Source organism: Mastigoproctus giganteus, chromosome 9, assembly GCF_048544385.1.
Source record: "Mastigoproctus giganteus isolate SK-2022 chromosome 9, ASM4854438v1, whole genome shotgun sequence".
Taxonomy (NCBI): Eukaryota; Metazoa; Arthropoda; class Arachnida; order Uropygi; family Thelyphonidae; genus Mastigoproctus; species Mastigoproctus giganteus.
In genome coordinates this window covers 140,524,504-140,551,407 of record NC_143583.1, presented here as the reverse complement: position 1 = coordinate 140,551,407, position 26,904 = coordinate 140,524,504, and the positions used below count along the sequence as shown (strand labels likewise).

At 37.4% G+C, this 26,904-nt stretch overlaps 1 protein-coding gene across 1 annotated transcript in view; it reads right to left on the bottom strand.

The window, feature by feature from the left end:
• Positions 1–26,904, bottom strand: part of LOC150080774 (beta-galactosidase-like) — a 389,882-nt gene that overhangs the window by 124,784 nt on the left and 238,194 nt on the right. Inside the window, exon 10 of the mRNA XM_090380816.1 lies at positions 4,215–4,333. Within this exon, the coding sequence (XP_090236942.1) occupies positions 4,215–4,333 (119 nt within the window). The remainder of the gene's footprint in view (positions 1–4,214; positions 4,334–26,904) is intronic.

Sequence of the window (26,904 nt, the reverse complement as noted above, 5' to 3'; positions counted from 1 at the left end):
GCTGTAGTTAACCTATTAGTTTGTACTCATGGTAATCAATGGGTGCTGCTCTTCGTGGACTAATGTTATTAGTGGAGTCCCACAGGGTTTGGTGTTGGGTCCACTGTTGTTTTGTATATTTATCAATGATATTGATGAAGGTACATCAGGCTTAATGTCGAAGTTTGCAGATGATACAAAGGTTGGCAGGGTTGTTAATGACAGTAATGGCAGTGTGCTACTGCAACAGAATCTAGATAATTTGGGCAAATGGGCTAAGAAGTGGCAACTGAAGTTTAACCTTGACAAATGCAAAGTACTGCATATGGATAGAAGTAAACCCAGAGAAATGTACCAACTGTGTGGTACTACACTTAAGGTGGTAGAAAATGAAAAAGACCTGGGAGTAATTGTGCAGGCAGATATGAAGTTTTCTGAGCAATGAAGACAGGCTGCCAGGGCAGGTCATGGGGTTTTGTCAATGATATATAGGAATTTTGCTAGCAGGGAAAAGGAGGTGATTATCTCTCTGTATAAGTCAATGATCAGGCCACGCCTTGAATACTGCGTACAGGTCTGGAGGCTTCATTTTAGGAAGGATGTAGATTTACTTGAGCGTTTACAGAGAAGGGCAACAAGATTGGTGAGGGGAATGAAGGGATCCTCTTACCAAGAGAGGCTTAAGTTCTGCAAATTGCAGTGGCTGGAGACTTGGCACCTGTGTGGTGATCTGATTGAGGTGTATAAGGCCTTGAATGGGTTGAGCACACTGAATTCTGATGGGATCCTTCCACTTGTTCAGATTACGAACATAAGGGGGCATAAATTCAAATTAAGAAAAGACAGATATAGAATAGATGTGCGGAAATTTGCCTTTAGCCAGTGGGTGGTTAATTGCTGGAACAAACTTCCATCTGTCGTTGTGGAAGTTGATAGGTTAAATAAATTTAAGGAGGAACTGGACAGGCATTTGGAGGGAATGGTGTGATTTTTTTTTTGGCTGATGCTGCATAAGCTCATACACATGCTTTCTTGCATCACATGCCACTACAACTACTACTACTCAAAATTTAAGGACCAATCAGGTTTTCACCTGTAGCTTCTCATAGGAGTGGCCTGGATATGGGAAAAGCATATCAAAGGAACCTTGTGAGGCAGAGAAATGATGAAGGAAACAATACCGACACAACGGAAACAAAACGGTACAGAGGAACTTTATTCAAAAATGGCAATATGGCACTGGCTGCCATGATACAGATGCATCACTGCCAAAGATGGAACAAAGGGAAGAGGTGGTCCTCACTAGGAGATATGGCCACCCCTAATGTCGATGCAGACTTTGCACTGCCTGTCCATACTTAGAACAACGTTGTTGATAAGTTCTTGCGGTAACATTGTTCATTCCTCTGCCAGTGGCATCTTCAGCTGGTGAACATTTTCTGTTGGGTGTGGATGTGCCGCTAGGCGTCTCCACAGAGTGTCCCATATGTGTTCGAGGGGATTTACAGCTTGACATTGACGGCAGAACAGGCAGGCCAATCCATACGAAAAATGTTCTCACTTTCCAAAAGCATATCAACAGCTGCAGTGTGATGGGGTGTGGCGTTATCATCCATAAACACGAACTAGGGGCCAATGGCACCTCGGAACAGACACACATGGGGAAGGATTAATTCAGTACAGTAGCATGCATCGGTTACAGTACCACCTTCCAGTATCTGGAGTTGTGTGCATTCATGCAAGATAATGCCTCCCCAGATGAGAACACCTCGACCACCATATTGATGCCTTTCAGTGACGTTTGCAGGGTGATACCATGTGCCAACCTCTCACCAGATTAGCTGACGTCCAGAATCGCTGCCAAGGCTAAATCTACTCTCATCAGTAAAAGTACCTTAAGTAAAGATTTTGTGGTTGCAACCTTTAGAAATAGTGTTTGTGCTTAAGTTTTGCACACCAGTGTATATCCTCCCACAATATAGCAGTTTCTCAATCCACTTAACATTGTCATGACAGCAGCAAATATTTTGTATCCTTTCTATTTAAGTGTATCCCATCCCTCTAAAACAGTCTCTCCTGTTAATAAGCACAGACCATGCTGAGCGGATGAATGGAGGACTATTGTCTTCCTCATCAATTTGGGCACATTTTATTTAGACTACTGACCCACAGAAGAACTCAAATCAAACAGAAAATATGAGTTAGGGAAAGCACTAAGAGCTCCAGCCCTTTAGGTGCAAATACCTATTGTGGGTTAGTTTTAAACATGCTGGAGGACTATTCTCCCCTGCACATCAATTCAACTGTTAAAAGAAACTCTCAGAAGTTCTTTTGGTTTCCATGCCTGGATTACAGAAACACAGCACACCAGGTTGATTTTCAGTGGAAAAATTTAGACAGTATTTCAATAAAGTGAGTATCAGAACGAGAGTATAACAGAGATGCCCTGTTAGCAAAACATGGGGAGCAGTGAAATGATATTCCATAGAATTTATCACTGTCCTCTCTCCCAACTAACACAGAGATTCCTGTACATGTGGTTAGGCAATCCACCAGAACAGCTGTTTAGTGGATTGTCTATCCACATTTGGAGACATCCCCCCCCTCGATCCATAGGCCTTGAAATACTTAACACTTTGCTTTCCATGCTACTGCACGTTCCAATAGAAGCAGTGCAAGACTCACTTACACCTCTGCCTGTGGTTGCTGTCGATCTATTAGTCTGTACATCCCCTTCCCCAAGCTAGATGTTTTCCAAAGCACCTAACACTGCCTTGAAAGCATCAGCACCCTATCTATTTAAGTGTATCCCATTCCTGTAGAAGCAGTCTCTCCTGTTAACAAGCACAGATCATGCTAAGAAAAATTCTACCCCATGAGTCACACACAGTCTCTCCACAGCCAAATTAACTGACAAGGTTCTCATCATATACTCCCTCCTATTGAATCTAGGGAGAATTGCAGACTTTTAATTTCAATCCTAACTCAAGACTTTTTTTAACAATACCCTGTACTTGTTAATTAAATCTTCAGGTCTTCTACTCCTAATATTATTAGTACAAATGTGTACAATATCACCTTAAAAGATGAAAGCTGTTCTATAACTTTGGCCATGTAAAGCTTAAAATTATGGAAGACTTTGAAAATCTTTATTCTCATGGCATTAAAATGACTCATAAAGGCAAGCTTTGGATCTAGAAAAATTCTGAGAAATTTCAAAGAAGCATAACTAAGAAGTCTTTATCACGAATACACAGCAGCAGATCTTCTGGAATATCCAAGTTAAAGTTCATGTACTGTACTTAGTTTTACTCTAATGCTGACAATAAGTCTAATTTTGACAATAATCTCATTCTAGGTAACCTAGGTTACCTAGAATGAGATTATGGGTAATGTTCAGCTCTCAAGCCAAAATAGGAAATAATTAATATTTAAAAGTATTTATGCATGTAGTTCTTTAAATTTTAGAAAATTTCCAAATTTCTCAAAAAAACTCACTCCTCTATCTGGCCTAATACTATCCAGAAACTCCCTTGTGAAAAGGTTAATTATTGAGCAATTGAGTCATCAGATAGGAAAATTCAATAAGCTTTTTGATAGTCATTAAGATACGTCATATTTATAGGTGGTAGATGACTCTCATCAACTGGTACAATACCACCACTTTGCTTATTGGAGGCTTGAAGTGGTGAAACCCATGTTTAGTCTCTAGAGCAAAGTTTCCGGCATCCCCCCCCCACACACACACAATACTTCTCCTTCAACCCATGCACAGTACTAAGTACTATAGGTTTTGATATCTTTTGTGCTTGGGGTTTTCATAAAAAAAAAAAAAATGTTTTAATTATATAATATTTCTTCTTTATTATTCAGAATTCATTGACTTTTCTTTATTTAATTGTTAATGTCATAATTTTTTCTTGACCTCTTTTTTATCTTTCTTAAATGAAGGATACACAGACATATTACCATAGCGAGTCCATGAGAAGGAAATGGGGGGGGGAATAGAAAGATATACCATTAGATGAAAGGATTCCTTCTAATACAAAGTAATGTATAAAGTAGTTTGTATCTTGTTTGTGACTGATGATCATAGCTAGGTTACCTAGAGCTTTCTGCTCTAAAAATTAATAAATAATTATATATTAATATTTAGAGCAGGTCAGTATACTTCCTTCTCTTATGAACAAATAAGAGAGGGAGGGCAGTAAAAAGAGAGAGCAAAACTACCTCACCTTGCTAATAACATCACGAATTGCAAAATACTTTGGGGTAGGATCTCCTGCTTCAGTTAAAGGACCATCATAATCATAACTTGTTGGACATGGCTGAAATTCATTGCCTAAATTTGATCCTAAATCAAGAAACCAAAAAAACTATACATTATATGTTAAAAATATGCCATAAATCAAATAAATTAATGAATGAAAATTATAATTTTGGATTTTAATAAAAGTAGTCATAAAATAATAATAAAAATAACAACACAAAGTTGCTACTTGAGGCTAACTGCTGTCTGATGAGTAACCAATAGGCTCAAACTAAAATTTTAACAGATAATGAATTCATTAATGATAAAATGAATAACCGATTCTTTAATCATTAATGAATTCATTAACAAATACTGAATTCATTATTCTTTGCTGTTATTCAAAATTTCAAGAAAAAAAAAAAGATATTTGTAACTTTAGGCTGACTTGTGGATAATGATGTCATTTCTAAAGTCAGTATAAGCATATTGACGTCACTAGAGGTTGGACAAAAGTGGCCTTAAGACAATAAGACAGAAAATAAAATGCAGAAAGGCTTTAATTATAATCTTACTTCAACACTTGCATTGAAATATAATCTCATTCCTTTATTTAATATCTTTGTATTTCATAAGATTTCAAATTGAGCAGTTGGAAATTACTCTGTCCAGCAGTAGTAGATATAACAGTTTTAGGCACCTAATGAGACTGGGTTCCACCTTGTAAAATGTGATTATATTCACCATCTTTTTTAAAAAACTCTTGAAAGCCGTTAAAAACATTTGAAAACTCTCTTCATTTGTACTGAAGAGAATTAATTAATATTTTAAATGACCATTTACACAAAACATAAGTGAAATTTTTAAATGAATTAATTAATACCATTGATAAATTCATTGTAAATTATACTTTCTAAATGTGCTTCAAATCTAGGACTTGAAATTTTCTTTCAATAATTCTCCACTTTTTTCTGACATAATCCCTTCCTTTGGTTCAGTTATTTTACTTTTCTTTTCTACACTTTGAAAATTTAGTTCAAAAATCTTAATTTTTGCATTATAAATTTAGCAATTACAATTACTTCAAATTTTTTTTACTGCTACAAAATCTTAAGCATAAACCTTATTAAAAGTGTAAGAAGACTTCGGGAAAACTTCAGGGACAACTGCTTGCCCCACTTTCTTTATTGTTAACATAGTTTATATTTTTAAGGGTGGAGGAAAAATAATTTCTTTTTAAACCCTTTCCACTAACAATTATTTCCAATTTACAGCCGTCTCCATAGCTGCCAACCTTCAACTTTTGAATAGGAGATAATTTTTATCAGAAGAAAACAGAAGGAAAGCACAAGATTATTGGAAAAGGCAGGAGGAAAGCAAATTTTTTTTTTTTTTTTTTTTTAAATTCAGACTTTGAACTTGAAATTAAATTTAACTCACAACATACATAGTTTATATTAATACACAGTCCTACAATTGTTCACCACTACACAGCATGTTTTCAAATATTAACACACCTGGGATTTTTCAATCTGTGGATTTCTGTTTAGGTTGGCTCTTAAACACTACCACCTGATCATGATTGCTTCAGGGAAAATATTGTTGCACACTTTGGCCTCTTCAGAAATGTTAACTTAAAGATTTGTTTATAACAATGGCCTACTATTTAGAATTGCCTACCAAGAGAATTTCCAAAGTTTCAACAAAATGAGAAGATCTGATCTGAATTCTTGTTATTTTCACCTGGCTGAATGACCATTCCAATTTGGCACTGCTATGAGAAATTGTTAAAATGCCAAGTGTGACTTGGGATAATTTATTATATTTCAAGTTTTCTCTACACTTGTCAGTACTAGTTGGAGAATTTTGAGTTGCTGGGAACAGATAAGTTTTTGAAAAATTTTGCCATTTTATTGACCTACTTAGCATATTAAATCATATTCTATAAATAGCTTTATATTCCAAGTCACATTTAGCTAGAGATCTGTAAGTTACTAATTAGTATATGTAGAATCTTTGTATCAGTAATTTGGCACGAATATTGTATCTCATAACTTTGTGCTGCAGTGTGTGATAGGAGAATTATAGTGTCTGAATTCTTGTACACAGGTATCTCTAAAGTTCAAATCACATAGATTAATAGATAATTTTATTAACTATTATAATTAACTTATAACTTCACAAATGTAAAAGTATAGTGTAAATTCGATAATGTAATATGTATAACATAAACTCGATAAAGTAATACATATAAAGTAAACTCAATATCATAATAAAAATTTAATAACATAAACTTGTTTTTTTTTTTTTTTTTTTTTTGTTAGGTGTTGGCGCATCGACTTCTGTGGCTATATTGCACCTCCCAAGGGTTTTTTTTGCATTTTCTACTCTGATCCAAGCCCGAGGTGGGATTCGAACCCGCGACCTTTGGGTTGCCAGGCAGGCACTTTACCCACCCGGCTAGCCCGGTCGGCCGTAAACTTGTTAGCATAATATGTATTAAAAAAAGGTAAAGTGCAGCCATTATCAACCCACTGCAGGATGGAAGCCTCCTCAACAATTCATGCTGAGGGAAATGGACCATAATTTGCCACGTTGGTCCAGTGCGGGATGGCAGATTGCCGTATTCAGCAGTCAGGGGCTTGAATCCCAGTCTTCTCAAAGAGTGTGTGCTACTGCACTCCCGCTCATAACTCCTGCTGCATAACCAGTGCATAGTGTTATTACTGCATTTAAATATATTAATTTAATGTAGTATTCTCAATTAAACTGTATTTGAATGGAAATCGTGCCTCAGACAAGAGCAGCAAAGCAAAGGGCTCAAAGCAGTAGGAGTGCTGTGGCTCAGGAGAGAACTGAGGGAGGGGAGCAGTTGTTCTCTGAATCATGGCCTCACAAAAGTACTGTTTATTTGATTTGTGGATCGATCAGGAACAGGACACTTTGGGTGTGTTCAATGTAGAGAGTGTGAGGATATTAGTGCTCACCTCAATACCAGAGCTTCCACATCAACCAACACAGGGGCAACCCCAAGGCAGAATGTGCTAGTCTCACAAGTGTTAGCAATTGTCGGTGACTGTCAGGGAAACTGGAAATAAATCGTGCAAAACAGGATAGGTAGAATAGGACCAGAGTATGTCTACCAGGGGTCAAAAGTTGATGATATTGTACAGCGGATATCATCCTTTAAGGGCACAAAGGATGATATTGTTGTACATGTTGGCACTAATGACATTAAGAGTAAGAGGTCTGAGGACTTACTTAACAAGTGCAGAACAATGTTGAGAAAAACTTGTGAGTTAGGGTTAATTTTGAAAGTACCCAGACACAATAGGAGTGAGTATATGACAATTGCGTTAATTAACCAGGGCTTAAAGTACAGTTAATTTCTCATTAAATTGCTTAGCATTGGCTTATTGTTGTAGTATTCACCTCAAAATCCATAATTAAAAATTTGAATTCATAGAAGGTGAAAAGTAAAATGAATTAAGATTAAACTATTTAAAAACATGTCCTAAGGAGAAAGAAGTGCATTACTTTTTCCCAAGTTGTCTGTAAAAGGAGAATTTGGAATTGTGTATTTAAAACCAAATTAAAAACCAAGTGTCCTGACATAAGACTTTCAAAATTATCATCACCAGTTGGTTATCATGGTTATAGAAGAATGTAGTTGACTTTATAGTGATTTTTTTGAATCTCCCAGGATGCACTACTGTATCACATGTGGGAAACTTAACCCATGTTAAGCACTATATTGGCGAGAGGTTTTCTGGTAGTTTAGCATTTAAAATTTTATATGATGTATTCTGTCAAAACTATTCTATGGCTAAAGCTTCATATTGAAGAAATTTGTAATTAGAATTTAATCTGATTAGGGGTTATTGCCAAATCTATTAATGGCGTGTGACTGAAAGATTGTGCATGTTGGCTAAGTTCAGTTATGGAGTGGTTTGATCGTAAGCAATTTAACGAGGAAGTATATGATGAGAGCCTTGTCAATCAATTCAGCCAGGAGAGATTGTGCAATTTATTTCAGAATATTAGCAGAATTTTTCTTAGCATCGTGTGTGCTTCTTAACAGGAGAGACTGCTTCTACAGGGATGGGATATGCTAAAATAGAAAGTGTACAAGAATATTTGCTGATACTAATGAGGCAGTGTTATGGGGGTCGGAAAACTGTTAACTTGGGCAGATATACAGACTAATAGATCTAATAGATTAACAATAGCCACAGGCAGAAGTGAAAGTGATTGTTGCACAGCTTCTATTGGAGCATGGAGCAGCGTAGAAAGTAAGGTAATGGGGATTTCAAGGACTGCTACAGGTTATCATGTATCAAGGAAATACATGGGCTGCATTAGGGCTGCATTTCATGTATACTTACATATAGCCCAATACTAGGAGCATAGTATATAAATTTGATGAATTTGAAGTGCCAGTCAAGCCATCAAATGCAGATATTGTGAGGATATCAGAGACATGGTGTCACTCAGATATAAGGGATGCAGAAAGGACAGTGTAGTGCAGTGTATAGTGTTTCATCAAGCAGCATGCACCCCCCCCCCCTCCAACTCCATGTAGTATACTCTGTGTTGCAATAAAAACTCTGTAAAGGCAAGAGATAGCATGAGTGTTGGGTTGTATGTTGTTCCTCTGGCTGTTCAGCAGTGGGGCTCCTAGTGAGACCCCTGTTGCCCATCCTCCACTATGATGTAGGGTATGCCTGATGTAGGGTATAGGTAAACACTCTGTCAGGGGCAAACCTTGGACGTTGCCTGAGCTTGCCAGGGAGGGTCCTAAAGGGGGAGGGGGAACTGCATGTTTTTATTGGAAAGGGGCATAGGAATGATAGTTGAGTTTTGGGAAAAAGGGGTATGACAGGAAGACTTTCCATCTGAAAATTGGAAGTTAAAAGGATAGATGGGACACCTGTGGGAGGGAGACCATCCTCCGCAGAGAGGGGGAAACTGTTAAGAGCAGAAAAAAGGGTTTGGAGTGGTAGAGCTCACCAAGGGAAAAATTTGGGTGGGAGGTGAGGAAAGAATACTGGTATTAAGCGGGGAGTAAAGTCATAAGGTCAGAATGCCCTATGCGGAACAAGATCACACTGTGGGCACAGAGTATTTCTCTGTTACAAATCCTACACTGACCAGGTGTCAGCTGAAGCCAGTGTCAGCAGATCTCAAGCCATGCCTAGTTCATAGGCATGGCTTGAGAAACCTATCAGGAAATGCTCCCCTAACAGCAAGGTTGGGGGGGCATTTCCTGATAAGTTTTCCCATTGCAGTCTAATTGGGGGTGGGAGCCTGTCAGAACAACACACACACACTACATGTACTCGGTCTACTTACGCACCTGACATTCTACACATACACAAGTATAAGTTTTTTTTCCTAGACACATATCTAGGCACAGATAAATTTTCAGCCCATACACATAAGGGGGTAGTAAAGTCATAGGGTCACATGGACATGTGTTATTGTTAAGGGCGGCTTCTAGCACGTTAGTTCAAATCCATCTAGTATCACTGTAATTTTACAGACTCTGCAAAATTAGGCCAGACAATTGTAGTGTAAAGTTTGTGTAGTTAGTGCATGTTGTGTTGCTTGTGCTGGCCACTTGGCTACCCAGAAGCAGCAATCACCTGGAAAGGTGCTTCTGAGTACATGTCCACACCATGGGAAGGTGGACCAGTTCCAATAGATAGGACACTTAGGGTTTCAGTTTATGAGACAACAAAAAAAAAAAAAAAAAAAAAAAAATACACATCTGGGAGCCCACTCCAGAGGTGAAAGAAAAAGAATAAAGAGAAATCAAGAAAAGGAAAGAAAAAAAAAAAAAAAAAGAAAAAACAGGAGTTAAAAAAATAATAATAATAAAATAAAATATAAAAAAGAGGAGAAATTGTCACTTTCCTTCACTGAACTCTTATACACTGTCTTCATAAACTCTAGACCTGTCCAAAGCCATTCGAATCAGCAGAAACTTTCGCCTTTTAAACACCTGATTGGCAAACATACGAAGCCCATTCAGATTAAAGGGACTTTCAATAAGTTTAGTCTCTTGACCAGGAGAAATTGTTCCCACAGTAGCTTAAAATTCTGTCCTGATGTCCAAATATTGTGGACAGTCATAAAAAAACATGGCTCCAATTCTCGGCCTCTCCACAGAAACAGGTGTATTGCTCAAGCCGAATTTAGACAGTTTATCATTTAACGAACAATGTTCTGTAAGAATATAAGAGTTGAACATGCTCATAGAGAACCACTTATTTTTCCATTAAATAAGAAACCCAAGGAATAAATTTCTAAGTCACTAATCCAGCTTCAGAAGTATCCCATCTGTCCTGCCATTTGTTCACTAACTCATTTCAACATCTTTGTTTCGCTCTCTTAGCATCTTGTTGTGTGTCAATCTCAATCCCCATAAATGCAGTTGGAATCTGTTTACGGATATGAAAGTATAGCCCTCGAAATACTAAGTAAAAGTGCAATGGTAACACCGCAGCTAATACTTGCAAAGCAGCCGTCGATACTATTAAACAAACATGTAGAATGGCTAACAGCATTATCCTTTGCAATAACATGAGTTTTAGTCAAAATCGAACAATACTGCCCTATGGTACCATGCACCAGCACCATAGGGAGGAAGACTGCAGAAAAGTACAACTTCAAAGTTTTCCTCGACAATCCCCACTCTGTTCTCGATGTCCTAAAAAATAGCTGCAGTGAACTTCTTAACTTTACCAAATAAATAAGAAAGATGTGCAGAAAAATTTAGCTTGGAATCAATTGTCACTCCTAAAAATTTCACTTCAGTTACAAGAGGAAGTTGAGTCTCATTAATTTTAATTTGGGGAGGTCTGTTTAGATCTAATCATCTTAGTTTTAGAAGAACTAATGATAAGCTTGTTCTGGAGTGTCCATGTATATAGATCCTTTAATACATGGTTGGCAGAAGACTCTAAAGCCCTTTGGGAATTACCTTCATTTAAAATAGTTAAATCATTGGCATATGCAATAAGTCTAGTCCTGTCAAAAGTTCGTGCTAAACTGTAATACCATATTCCACATTAACGGTCCCAAATTGAGCCTTGAAGACACCCTCGAGTAACCTTTTGCTCTACACACAAAAATTTTTTGTATAGAACAAAAGATAAATAACTAATCTTTAGTTATTAAGATTAGTAATTAAGATAATAACCATTGAAAAATAACTTCATACTAAATTATATAACTGCTGAGGGCAATCAGCTTGACGTAGCCTTGCGAGGGAGCTCTCCAACCAAAGGGAGTCAAAAGCCCCCTCAAAATCCACAAAAATAGCAAGTACATATTTATAAGAAGAATTTTTTCTGTGACTAATAGTCCACTAGCGCTTCCTCACTAGATCTTCCAGGACAAAATCCATATTGCTGAGGGGAAATTAAATTAGCCTCATGAAGGAGGAAAGTTATTCTGGAAGTCATAAGGTGTTCAAGAATATTCCCCATATTAGCCAACAGAGAGCAATTGGCCTATAAGGATTAGCATCATTTCTTGGTTTTCCAGGCTTAGGAATAAGTTTTAATAATGCTGTTTTCCAACTAGTAGGAAATAAATCCTCACACAAACAATTATTGTATAGTACAAGCAAAATCCTTGGTCTCTTCTTTGTAAAATCTTAATATAAAGATATTTTCTTAAAGATCCAAACCAGGACATTTAGAAAATTTTATTTTTTTAAATAATGAGTTGATCTCATCAATACTGAATAGCTCTGAGTTTTCATTGGTGAAGTCGTTATCATTAGCTGAACGGATAGATAAATGAAAATCTGTATCCAATCCATCAGTCATAAGGTCAGAATTCCCTATGTGAAACAAGTTCACACTGCGGGCACAGAGTATTTCTCTGTTACAAATCCCACACTGACCAGGTGTCAGCTGAAGCCATTGTCAACAGATCTCAAGCGATGCCCATGAACTAGGAAGCATGACAACAGCAAGGTGGGGAGGGGAGATTTCCTAATAGGTTTCCCATTGCAGTCTAATCAGAACAACACTCACTTTACATGTACTTGGTCTATTTACGCACCTGATATACTACACACACAAGTATAAGTTTTTTTTTTCAGACATATCTAGGCACAGATTATTATCAGCACATACACATGGGACTGCATTCTCACACATATTTGCCACACATTCATTTTTCCTGCATTCATTGTCATTCACACAGACAGGACATAGACGCACCTAAATATGAACAACTATCAGACAGACTTTTTTTTTTTTTTAAATGTGAAACATCATCGGAGACACCTACTTGCTTTTCAATAAATTCTACTGTAGATCAGCAAGACTTAAAGAAATAAAGTTTACATACCTTTAAGCTTCTTGTTAGAATTTGAATTTATTTACTATGACCCCATCATTAGGTGTGTATATATATATATATATATATATATATATATATATATATATATATACACACCTGTGCTTACCTTTCAGGATCAAAAAAGACTGCTACATAAATTGGAGCAGTGTGGCATTAAGGGAAATTACTGCTATGGATAAAGGAATGGTTTGGTGGGAGAAGACAGAGAGTGGTGGTTACCAGTGGCACTGCTCTTTATAGACTAATGTTATTAGTGGAGTTCCACAAAGTCTGGTGCTCGGCCAATTATTGTTTTCTGAATTAATTAATGGCATTAGTATTAGTAATGGCCACATGGTTCAAGGAAGCCTATGGTTTATGCTGCATTGGTGAAGGTATATCATGTTTAATGTCTTTGCAGATGATACAAAGATTGGCAGAGTGGTTAATGACAGTAATGAAGGTATGTTGCCGCTACGACAAAATCTAGAAAAATTAGGCAGATCGACTGAGAAATGGCAGCTGAAGTTTAACATTGGCAAATGCAAGGTACTGCATATGGGTAGCAGCAATCTGAAAGGCATGTGGTGTTACTTACACTCAGGGTAATGGAAAATAAAAAAGACTTGGAGATAATTGTGCAGTCAGATATGAAATTCTCTGGATAGTGCAGACTAGCTGCCAGGACAGCACATTGGTTTTTGTCAATCATATACAGGAATTTTGCTAGCAGGGATAAGGAGGTGATTATCTCATTGTATAAGAAAATGGTCAGGCCATACGTTGAATACTGAATACAGGTATGGAAGCCTCACTTTAGGAAGGCTGTAGAGCTGCTGTAATGGACAGAGAGAATGGCAATGAGACTGGTGAGGGGAACAAAGGGATGCTCTTAACAAGAAAGGCTTCAGTTCTGCAAATTACAGCATCTGAAACTAGGCACCTGTAAGGTGATCCGATTGAGGTGTTTAAGGCTTTGAATGGTTGAGTAAGCTCAATTTTGATGGGATTCTTCTTCTTGCTCAGCCTATTCATGATGAGATATAAATTTAAATTGAGAAAGGGTGGTTGCAGAAGAGACGTGCAGAAATTTGCCTTCAGCCATTGGGTGGTTGATTGTTGGAACAACCTATCCATTGTTGTGGAAGTTGATAGGTTGAATAAATTCAAGGAAGAACTAGACCAACTACAGGAGGGGATGGATAGGTGAAATTTTTTTTTTTGAATGATATCGTATTAGCTTGCTTTCTTGCATCATTTTCCTAATGCTAATACTAACACATCCTGTGTATTTAGTTATTCCATGAGACCAGCAGCAGCAGCAGGGCTCCAGACCTGTATGCAGTACTCAAGGTGCAGTCTAACCATTGCCTCATGCAACAATTAGATCATCTCCTTGTCTGCACTAGAAAAATTCCTATATATAACTAACAAAACCCTATGAGCTGTCCTAGCAGTCTGTCTGCACTGCTCAGAAACATCCATGTGAGACTGTATAATTAATCCTAGGCCTCTTTTGTTCTTCACTACCATACGTGTAGTATGAGTAAATTTTTATTTTATTCTGGAACAAATGCTACCAAAATGCAGTACCTTGCATTTATGAATATTAAACCTAACAACTACCACTTCTCAGCCCATACTACCTATTCATCCAAATCTTTTTGAAACAGCATACTCTGAATACTGTCATTAATCAACCTATCCATGCTTTGTGTATCATCAATAAACTTTGAATACATGCATGAATACTCTTAATAAATATTAAAGACAGGAAGAGGCCAAACACCGAACCTGTGGAGCTCCACTCATAACAAAAGTTTGTGAAGAGTCGTGACCATTAACCTTTATCTTTATCCACAACAGTAACTTGCCTCTAATGCCACAGTGCTCCAATTTGTATAGCAGTCCTTCATGTGGAAGTATCAAAAGCTTTGCTGAAATCTAAGTGTATGAAATTGAAATTATTTTTTGATCTAGTTCCTTTGATAATCTTCCCTTAACAAATCCACATTGTGATTGCTGTATAACTGTATTCCTGTCAAGATGATCCTGAAATTACTTGTTTAACAATTATTTTTTCCATTATTTTTTCTTGGAACAGAAGTTAAGCTTAAGCCAATAATAACTCACTTTGCTTCCCTTTTGTAAATAGAGGAGACATTAGCACATCTCCAATCTTTAAGGAATCCCCCCCCCCCTCCCCTAAATCCAAATGTACTCTCGTAATGATGGCTAATGGTCTTTTTAACTCTTTTTCAGCTTCATTTAATAAACTGTATTGATTCTGTAGTCTTAGGTGCCTTAATCACTTTTGGCTTCAACAATTTCTCTTCTATTTTCTCTCTCTGTTATCACAAAATCATTTAACTCCCAGTTAAAACTTTTCTGGAATACCTAATAGCTTTTTTATATACAAATATGATTATTCAGTTTGCATTTATATATGTTATTTGGTTTTTCAGCTACCTGAGGAGAATCATCAATAATTATGCCATTCATATCTAGTGAACCAATGTAGTTCATCCCTTTCCTTCTAGTATTAACATAAGCAAAGAATTCTTTGCTAATTTTTTTTGATTCTTAGTAAAAGATTTCTCATAATCAGCCTCAGCTTGCTTAAGATATTCACAAATTGATTGCCAAACAGTGTGTGCTTAATGAAAAATTTCTGTCCCCTGTTAATTTATAATCAATCACATGCATTTTTAAAAGAACAAAAAAGAAAAAACAGTAAAAAAAAGCCTAAGTAACTTCTACAATTAATTCTCTGAATGCTTCCCACTTAGAATTTGCAGTTGGCAACATCAGCTTGTTTGTTTGTTATTAGGAGCATTGGCAACTAAGGCCATATTGCTCCGGGGATATGCGGCGGTCATTCCCTGACCTTTCCCACATCCTCCGTATTTGGTGGTCACGGGCTCGAACCCCGGTCTAATCAAGAAGCGTGTGCTATGCACTGCTGCTCCTGCCCATCTGGCTACGGAGGCGCCAGGCAACATCAGCAAGTGTTCCCACTGAGTCACCTGTAGTCACATGTATGGAAAAAAAAAATCCCTTTCACGTACTCCTGATGGTAGTTATACTTTTAAGTAAATCCCACATTAATACACAATAATGACTACAACCAAGTGGTTCCTTTATTTGGAGATCCTTAACCTGGAGCCAAACATGCAGGATCTTTATAAGCCTGCATGATTTCAGCAATTTAGTGCTCTTCATCTACTCGGCCCACATAGCTGAACCTCCAAATACTTTTTAGCAAATGTCTTCTTTGATTTTTTCCACTAAAAATTCCAGAAATCTCTGTTAATTATCATGTAAACAGGAAAAATTAAGGATAAAGTTACAACTATTCTTGAGAATTATATGCATGTGCTGAAAAACATGAATTTAAACTGAGGCATCTCTCAAATCCAATTATTGAAGCATTTGCTCTTCACACTTTATAGAAGGACATCCAGTAATTACGCTCTCTGTCTTCAGATCTTGGAAGAAGCTGGTTGGCACACAATTGTTGAAGTGCACAAGTTTTTCAACTGGCATTTTACTCATTGTCAGCCAAGATAATAAGATGAGATAATATTCAAAGTTATTTGGATAAGGTAAAAAGTGTCTAAAGCTCATGCCTGAAGGAGGGTATATTTGATTTTCAAAAAATAATTGTGTTTTTAATATAAAAAATGAATTTTTAGGCAAGATGGTTAAAGAGCCTAATATTGTCATCACATCCACCCATCTGTCTGCCTGTCAGCATGTAAAAACTCAACTTCTAGTAATAAAATAATAATAAACTTTAATTTATATTTGGCTTTTTTAGCAAGATTTCTTGAGTCATCCCAAATTTCATTAAAATCAGATCAATAGAAATCCAGCAATTTTTTTTGTCCATCTTCCCAGATGTAATAACTCAACACCTGTTGAAAAGATTTTCATATTTAGCTCTTTTAGAATAATTTGTTGAGCTTTCCCAAAAATTGAACCAATAGAAATCTGGAAAATATAATTTTTTTTTCATACACATCACATAAACTATTCATTTACCATATACTGTTGCTGAACTAGTTATTATGTTTGTTGCTATGTGCTGATTGGAGGAATGAATGGACAATATAGCATATGCACAGAATGAAATATTCTCAGTTTCACAAAAAAAAAAAAAAGGTGCTGCTTTTTGCTATTTTTTTTTTATAAATCACGAATTATTACTATTTGCTAATGCATTTGAAATGTAATGAACTGCATACATTAACTAACTTGTTCATAGTTCTGTTCATAACAGATTGAAAAAAGGTGGCATCAAAAAGTAAACAATTTTGAATTATTTCTTACCAGTCTATAAAGTATTTTAAGAGGAAAGGCCTCATGCTACAAGGTAGAATGACTAATATGTAGGTTAGTGCAAGTGCATCATTTTAACATAGCTATCTACCAAAGTAGTTAAATTAATTAATTGAAGCCTTTGCCCTTAAATACTTTATAGTCTATATCACTACGCACCATCAGGCATCTCTCATATTGTGAAGTTATACTTCATAACTGGGTTGTCGCTATTGCAACACCAGGGTACCTGCCTATATCACTACGCACCATCAGGCATATCTCATATTGTGAAGTTATACTTCATAACTGGGTTGTCGCTATTGCAACACCAGGGTACCTGCCTATATCACTACGCACCATCAGGCATCTCTCATATTGTGAAGTTATACTTCATAACTGGGTTGTCGCTATTGCAACACCAGGGTACCTGCCCACCCACCAAAGAGAAGCTAACAAGCTTTGAAACAGTGCCATCTGGGTGGTAGTATCCACTGAGAATAAATAACAATAGTCTTCTCCACTGGTGGTTATTTATTTGAGGTAGTACAATACCATGGCAACTCGTTGTGAAGGCAGTCACAATATGAGATATAACCAAAACGATGCCAATTTAATTAATTAATTTAACTACTTTGGTAGATAATGTTGATAATGTTAACTAATTTGGTAGCTATGTTAAAATGATGCATTTGCACTAACCTACATATTCATACCAGTCTTTAAGGTTATAAATGGGATTACATTCTAGCACATTTAACTCAGTGGACAAGCGAAGAACAAAAATACATTGGTGCAACCAGTTACTGGTTAATGCATGAAGAGTCACTGCTGATAATAAGACTAAGAGTATTACTTTCTCTTGCTGCCTTGCTCACATGCTGGTGTAGAAAGCAGTCACCCAATAAATTCAGAAAAATTCTGCTGCTACTGTTCAAGTGAACAAACACAAGTTCCCATCAATATCTGAAAAGTTGAAAAGTCACAGTCACTTGGCCTATGACATAATACCACTCTCATTTTGGTTTTCCAAGAATTTATGTGATGCCAAACTGATTCAATATTGTGCTGACCATTCATGTCAACCAAGTATACAGTCTTTGATTCTATATGCTTCTTAACAAAAAGCATAACTGCTCTGTGCCCCAATCCTGTCACGTCTTCTTCTCTGTATACACTTGAATACAGCATACAGCAAGCAGCACTGCATTACACTGCTTTAGGCCTGATGTAGCCGAGTGGTCAGGAGCGAGAGTGATTGGCATGTGTTCCTTGAGTGGACCAGGGTTCAAGCCCGTGACCACTAAATATGATAAATATTTGTAAAGGCAAATTTATGTAAACTCTACTGACTTGGTTGTTGTGCTGGAGTATAAACAGAAAATTTTATACCTGCACAGCAGTGATTATTAAATCGCTCGTGTAACACTGTTAAACAGTATGCACAGAGTGTGGTACCATGCTCTAACACTTACCTTGCAAATCTTCTCCAATAAGAAATGCATAAGAAATGCCTCTTCTATCATCCCCTAATACTGTACTCTCCCAATAATATTAAATGCAAAGATACCTTTCCTGTCCAAGTGCTTCCTTTCATATTGCATATTATGCAATTTTTGTGTTTTATATTTATTATATTTATAAATCAATTTTTATTTTATTTATTTCATTTCATTATTATTATTTTTCTTTTTTTAGTGTGTTTCCAACTACCCTAAGCTCCTACTACCTCTTCTCTTTTCCTTCACTGTTGTTGTTGTTGTTAGGTTTGTTGGTGCATCAGCAACTGTGGCTATAATGCACTGATTTCTGACTAGTATATCTTTGCTGTTGATGCTGATTCTGATAAAAATTTAAACAAGGTGATATTTATCAATTGATTTTAGGAAAACAAAAACGTCATCCATATCTTGACGATCTTCCAGAATATTACGTAGTGTTAATTGATTGCAATTTTTGGAAAGTAAGGAGAAAGCAGTTTTTCGTTCTCTTAGATATAGCGGGCATTCGATAACGATATGCTTTACAGTGAGTGGACATGAACAGTTACTGCATTGTGGGGCATCTTCCTTTCTTAATAGATAACTGTGAGTGAGGTATGTGTGACCTATGCGCAGTCGTGCTAGTACAGTTTCTTCTTTTCTATTTCCTCTCAGACTGGAGCGCCACTGTTTGGGTTCTTTCTTTATTTCAAAAAGTTTGTTATGTAATTCTTTTTCCCATATATGTTTCCACTGTTCTTTAGAGGTCTGCTGTATAATGGATTTATAGTCAACATAAGGTGTCTTGAAATTGTAAGAAATAGGGTTTGAAGCATTTTTGGCAGCTAAATCTGCCTGTTCATTTCCTGGGATTCCAGAGTGACCAGGAATCCAACAAAAAATAATGCGGTGACCACGTGCATGAATTGCCATTAACTGAGTCCAGATTTGTTGTACCAGAGGATGACTGTTGGGGCGTTTACTTTGCATACAATTGACGGCACTTAATGAATCGGTATATATTATGGATTGAGTATATGAGGCTTCTTTTATTTTCTCCAGGGCTAGTAAAATACCATACAACTCAGCAGTATAATTACTACATTCTGAGGGAAGCTGTTCAGCAATGATAGCATCCGGCAGGACTACAGCTGTACCAACCTTACTGGCAGTCTTGGATCCATCTGTATATATCTGCATATAACTCCTAAACTGAATTGAGTGTGCCAGATGTAATTATCTGATGTTAATATCTGGAAGATTATTCTTCCCCCATTTCTGGAAATATCTGTCAACGTATATTGTGGGTATTTGCCATGGCTGGATTTGCATGCTAGTATCCTGCATTATGTTATTCATGCTGATTCCCCAGCTAGTGTTTAGAACTTGAAGCCTAATGCCAGATGGTTTGTTGAGACGTGATTTAGTACGATAGAGGTTTTCCCATTTTGGTCTGAAGAGATATTGCCATATAGGGTGATGTGGAAGGCTGCTGATTTTTGCGGCATAGTTTAGGAGAAGAATTTGTCGCCGAAGGTCTAGCGGCGGTTCATTGGCTTCCGTATATAGACTTAAAATGGGAGATGTACGAAAGGCACCCAGTGCTATTCGAAGTGCGCTATGATGAATGGGATCAAGCCATTTCAGTACACTTGGCCTGGCTGAGGCGTATGCAGGAGATGCATAGTCTAAGCGGGATCTAATTAATGAGCGGTATAAATGTAGCAACATGTACCGATCTGCACCCCATGACATAGAGGAGATTACTCTGAGAATATTTAGTTTCTTAAGACAGCTGGTACGAATATATTTTATATGTTCAAGGAAGTTTAATTTTTTATCAAGTATTATACCAAGAAAACGAGTGCTTGGTTGAAATGTAATACAATGGGAGTCTAACTGGAGGTTTGGATCAGGATGTAATGTACGTTTACGACAGAAGTGTACTGCAGTTGTTTTCGGTTTAGAAATTCTGTAGCCATTGTTTTTGGCCCAAGAGACTATTCTATTAATGGTGACTTGTAGTTGTCTCTCAATAAGTCGCATATTTTGAGAATGACATGAGATGGCAAGGTCATCAGCATACAGGTATGCATCAACTGTGTTAGGTATACTATTAGTTATAGAATCGATCCTGATGGCAAAAAGTGTTGCACTCAGCACTGAGCCCTGGGGAATTCCCTCTTCTTGAACATATGTGCCAGAAAGTGACGAGTGGTAGAGGACTTGGAAGGATCTGTTAGATAGGAAGTTCTGAATGAATTTCGGGAGATGACCCCGAAGACCAGATTTATGTAAGTCCCGAAGAATCCCATAACGCCAAGTTGTATCAAATGCTTTCTCGATGTCAATGCATATCATAACAAAGTGCTCATTTCTTAGAAAGGCGTTCCGAATATTTGCTTCTGCTTTGATAATGAGATCGAGCGTCGATCTACTTCTCCGAAAACCATATTGGCTTGGACTCAGAATGTTTTGAGTCTCCAAATACCCCGTTAGTCGGGTGTTAAGCATTTTTTCCATTGTTTTTCCCAAGCTACTTGTTAAGGAGATAGGTCGATAGTTTGCTGGGTCTGTGTGGTCTTTTCCTGGTTTCGGGAAGGCTAGCACATAAGAATGGCACCAGCTGGTGGGGTAATATTCCTCTAAGAAAATTCTATTATAGAGTAGTAAGAGAGCACTTAATGATCTTTCACTTAAATGGGAAATCATTGAGTAATAAATTCCATCAGGACCTGGAGCACTGTGTTTCACTTTTGTGAGCGCATTAAGCAATTCAGTCATGGTCAACGGCAGATTGTATGAATGTTGGAGAGCGGAATTAAAATTCAGTTTATACTTTTCTGTATTGCGTTTTAGCATCTGAAAGGCTGGTTCATAGGCGGAGACAGCTGAGAGTGATTCAAAAGACGAGCCAAATGCATTAGCAAGTTCTTCGGGTTCAGAAATTTCGTTTCCTCTCAGAAATAGAATTGGGGAAGTAACAAGTGGGTATTTGCCATTGATACGTTTGATTTTTTTCCAGACTGTAGCAGTATCTGTGAATCTGTTTATTGTGGCAGCATAGCGTGACCATGCTTCTTTTTTACTCGTTCGTCTTATATAACGAGCCTTAGCCCTTGCTCTTTTAAACTGTAGGAGGTTAGCTGTGGTTGGATGTTTTCTAAACTGATTCCAGGACTTATTTCTTTCTCTTTTAGCAATGCTACATGCTTCGTTCCACCACATTTTTGGATGGAGTAGGATTTTAAATGATGATTTTGGGATAGCGGATTCAGCGGCTGTCATTATTCGTTCTGTGATATAGCTTACTGCAGAATCTATCTTGTCAGTAGCAATGATAGTGGAATCTAAATGAGCTATTTCTTGATATTTAGCCCAGTTGGCCTTGTCAAATTTCCAAATTGTTCTAATTCTGTTGATCGGAGGAGAACTTGTACAGAAATTACAGATGATTGGAAAGTGATCACTACCAAGAGGATTGTCAGTAACTGTCCAGTCAATGAGAGGAAATATTGTTGGAGAACATACTGTTAGGTCAATGGCAGAGCTTGAGCCAGATGGTACATGAATATATGTGTGATCACCTGTGTTTAAAATAGTTAGATTGTGTTTATCCAGGAATTTCTCAATTATTTTCCCTCTGCAGTCAAGTTGTTGAGAACCCCATAGAGGGTTATGGCCATTCCAGTCACCCAGAATACAGAAAGGAGCGGGTATTTGTCCTACTAGGTCATCTAAATCAGCAAGGGTGTAAGCGTGGTTTGGTGACAGATACAATGAGACTAAGGTTATTGTTATGCCTATTGTGATACGGGCTGCAATTGCCTCCAACGGTGTTTGCAAGGGAACAGGTCTGGAGGGAATTGAAGAGTTTACTAACAGCGCCACTCCTCCGTGTGCTGTATTAGAGCAGTTTCTATCTTTTCTGTACATGGTGAAGTGTTTAACTGTTATAGATACTGCATTCGTCAGGTTTGTTTCTTGTATGCATGCTGCGACGGGCTTATATTCACTTAGGAGATCGTAGAGGTCATCGATATTAGCACGAAATCCGCGACAATTCCATTGAATTACTGTGTGCATTGTTTGGTTTTAAAAGGAGGGTTTGGTTTCTTAGGGCGGATTTTTTTGTTTGCGCTTGTCTACTTTTGCTTTTTCTTTTTTTGGGAAGACTGGCCTACCCGTGTCAATGTCATCCTCTGGATGAATCTCAAGAATTGAATCATCTTCATCTATCTTTTCATCAATATCCATGGTATCGGGTATAAATTTAGTAGTGTTGCTTCTTTCAGGAGTCTTGGCTCGTTCATTTGGTTGCTCATTAGGCTTCTTATCTGGAGGTATTGTTACAGGAGTATTTGCTTCTCGAGTAGCATATTTAGGAGTAGGTTTTTCCTTTGATGAGGAGAGGAGCGATTTAGCCCAACCAGATATTGAGATATTTGGAGGGACTGAGCAGTCTGTCTGAGTTTCTACTGAGCGTAGCCGTTGGGTAACTGAAGCATATGTAGGTGACTTAGCAGGTGCTGCGAAATGTTTTTTAGCTTCTTGATAGGATACTTTCTGCTCTATCTTATATTTTTGAATAATCTTTTCTCTTTTCCATTGAGGGCATTCCTTAGAGAAGGCAGAGTGGTTACCATGGCAGTTAGGACAAATTTGCACTTCAGTGTTACAGTTTGTGTGTGTATGCTCTTTTGATCCGCAGTTAGCACAAGTGGCTACACTTCTGCAGACAGCTTGGGAATGACCAAATTTTTGGCACTTAAAGCACCGGACTGGATTTGGGATGTATGGTCTTACTTGGCATCTAAGATAACCAGCTTTAATAGAAGTAGGCAGATTTGGTGTTTTGAATGTTAGGATCACTGTGCGTGTGGGAGTAGGTTCTCCATCTCTTTTAATCACAATTCTTTTGGCTTGTACTACGTTTTGATCTCTTAGTTCATGCACAAGTTCATCCTCTGATACGTTTAATAAATCCCACTCTGATATTACCCCTTTAGAGGAGTTTAAGGTGGCATGTGGGGTAACCTTCGTGGGAATTCCACCGAAAGTAGAAATTTTCAATAGCCTCTCAGCATGTCGATGTTCGGTCATTTCAATCAATAAATCTCCGGATCTTAATCGCCGAACCATTTTTGGAGGGCCAGCCACATTTTCGAGACATTTCTGTATCAAAAATGGGGACAGCTTACTCAGTGGTTGGTCTGTGGAGGAGTGTAGTATTAGAAAGAGTGGTGTGATCTTATCCATTCCTTCTTTTTTTTGTCTCTTGGCATGGGATACATTTGTGTCGTCATGATCTGGATTATGTTTGTCTAGTTCTGAATCATAAGATCCACACGAGGACTGTTTATTTTTGTCCATCGTTGCTCCTTTTAGTCCTGGGAGAGTGGATTTCTTCTCCCAGACTTCCAGCCCTGCCACGTGGAGGCAGGAGCAGTGCCACTTAGTGGCCAAGCGGTTGGAGAGGTTAGTTTGTTAGTGCGAAAATTAATAAATATACTAGGAAAAGAAAGGTAATTTTCCTTTCTGGGTTCTTACTTAGAACCTGTTAAGTACAGAACCACTTATAAAGAAATAAGGATGAGAAAAGCACTGGAAAGAAAATATAACGAAATCACTTAGAAAGAGCACTATATATCACTTAGGAAAATCGCTTGGACACTATCGCTTGGCACCCGGGGCCTTTTCCTTCACTGGACCCTCTCAATGCAACCTTGGGGTTGGGGCAATAGGCTCAAATACTATGATTTAATGTGCAGAAGACTGTTTGTCTTCTCATGATAAGGCCAGGAGCTAGCCAGCAAAACACACCACTAAGCACACAAAGCAACACAACATACATGACTGACTTTGCAGAAATTCTTAACACAAGGGCATGAGGTGAGTTTGAGGCAAACCTTTGGAACTGCATTAACAAAGCTACAAATACACATCCTTTTTATACATATTGTACTAATAATATTAAATTTCTGCATCTCTTGTTTGAGTGGAACCATGTTTCTGATACTCCATAATGTGTACATTTGATGATTCAACTAAATTCATGTACTTCAAATTTATTTACTATGCTCCTAGCATCAGTGTACAAACAAGTATACGTGTACCTGTTTTTTCTCTTAGAAACATTACACAGCCCATATAAGTGCTTCTTTCATGAGGACCCCTAGAAAACCTTGGTTTTCAGGCTGCTGCATGTCCCAATAGAAGCAGCATAGGTCAGTTCTTCTTTAGGCTACCATTAAACTATCATTCTGTATATCCTCCAAAAATTTTCTGACTCACCTAATGCTGCTTTGATAGCATTAGCAAATAATCCTGCACCTGTCTATTTAAATATATCCCATTCCTGCAAAAACAGTCTCTTCTGTTAACAAGCACAAACCGTGCTAAGGAAAAATTCTACACCATGGGCCTTGCACAATTCCTCCAAGGTCAAACTGGTAGACAAGACTCTCATCATGTACTCCCTCCTATCATGTCTGTTCAAAGTTCCATACAAATTTAATCCCATCTCTTGCTTGTGGACTTCTTGGAGCATGGCACCACAACCAACTGAGATTGGTATGTGAAAATGTTAAAAATGTTGACAGCCCACAACTGTAGAGTTCAAAAAAACTTTAATGAGGTTCTTCTCCATGACAACACACCAGTCCATGCATGATGGAGGCCATTGCAAAACTAGGGTGCATTGTCTTCCTCACCCCTCTTATAGCTTAGATCTTGCACCTTCCAACTATCACCTCTTTGGCCCACTGTAGAATGCACTCCGTGGAACCCATTTTGCGGATGATGACCACTTCAAGCACAGTGTTTGCAAAGCCCTCTAGAGCAAGAGTAAGGACATTTACAGGATTGGAATACAGCATCTGACTCAGAGATGGTAGAAGTGCATAGAAAATAATGGTGACTTTGTGGAAAAATAAGTGTTTATTAATGATTAAGGCTTAATTGATGTAAAAGGCAGAGATGTAGGAATCAAATTTTCTGAGAAATAATAGGAGGTATTACTTTTTACAGCTCCTTGTAGTTATGTATATGAGAAGGGAAACTCGCATGCCATTTATTTTCTTTTTTATTTAAAAATTTTTTTTTGTTATTTATTTTTATTATTCATTTTTTTATAATGAATAGTGCAGCAAAAAATAGTGCAGTTTGGCTAGTGCAGCAAAAACCTGTGGCTTCCTAGCACTATATAGCTAGTACTAATGCTAACCGAAAGAATGCAACAGTAAAACAACCAGTTTTCAATTGAAAACACTGAGGTAAAAATCTTAATACCGGTATTTTCGTATTTTTAATTTATGAAACCAGGATACTGGTATTAATACCAGTATTCCAAAGACAAACATTTTTCTCCATAAATTTCGATGACAATTAGGTGCAAAAAAGTATGAAAAAAACAAGTATTGTAATTACTTGAATTCATGTTTATTTAAAACTTTTATTACAATAATTCTGAAAAAAATTATTAAAAACACAGTTAATCTAAAAACAAAAAAAAATCGCATGTACCCTGTATGCACAAAAGGTGTTTTATTTGTAAAACATCTTTGGTGACACCTCTACATTTCGAACAGCTAGAACCAAAATCATAAACACGTGCCTACTGCTTATTCTACCGATTCAACGTTTGGAAGAGGTTAGCCCAATAGCCTAATTACCCATTTGATTGTAGCCATTTGTTGAATAGTATGATTGCAACAATACAAGTATTTGTATTGTTACTCATACTATCATGTTATTCTGTCAGGCTTTGTTGAAATTACACATGCAGGGCTATGAGATGTGCAAGAAATGATAGTATCCACGCATAATACGCTATCGAAACTATGACTTGTCTCAGGATCTCAACGAGTACAAGCACGATATGGTAACGCCGCACATTCCATTTTGTAATGAGGAAACAGAGGTACTGTCAGACATGAAATATGTCAAGATCTATGACGACAATGAAGAGCTCATACTAGATGGTAAATTGTATGAATCAGACTTGGACATTTGCAAAACAATTGAAATATGTAAGATGATGTGTTAAGGCAACGACGATGGTGACCCTGACGGAGCATGTAGTAATGACCTGCATAACCTTGTAAAGTGACTGGGAGAAGAAAAACCCTTTCAAAACTTGTACAATCACCCAAACAGTGAGATGAATGAGGATCTAAAGCTCGCCATGCTCAACCGACTCAAATCATCAATTGCAAAGAAAGGCGAAACTTGATGACCAAAGAGGACTTCTGCAACTTAAGGAGAATAGTCAATGATGAACAAAAGATTCTACTCATACATGTAATTGGGAGTCTCTTATCTCCCAATGAGAACCAATTCAAATATTCTTGACCGCCCAGTTGGTTGCAGAAAAACGTTCATGATTCGCCTCTTGAGGGAATACAGACAGGTACTGCAACACCTACACATTACATGAACTTCAACTGGTAAGGGTGAAGCGCATGTAATGTAATGATCTTGGACATGCTCAGAGCTGGCATAAACTAGCTCTGAGCA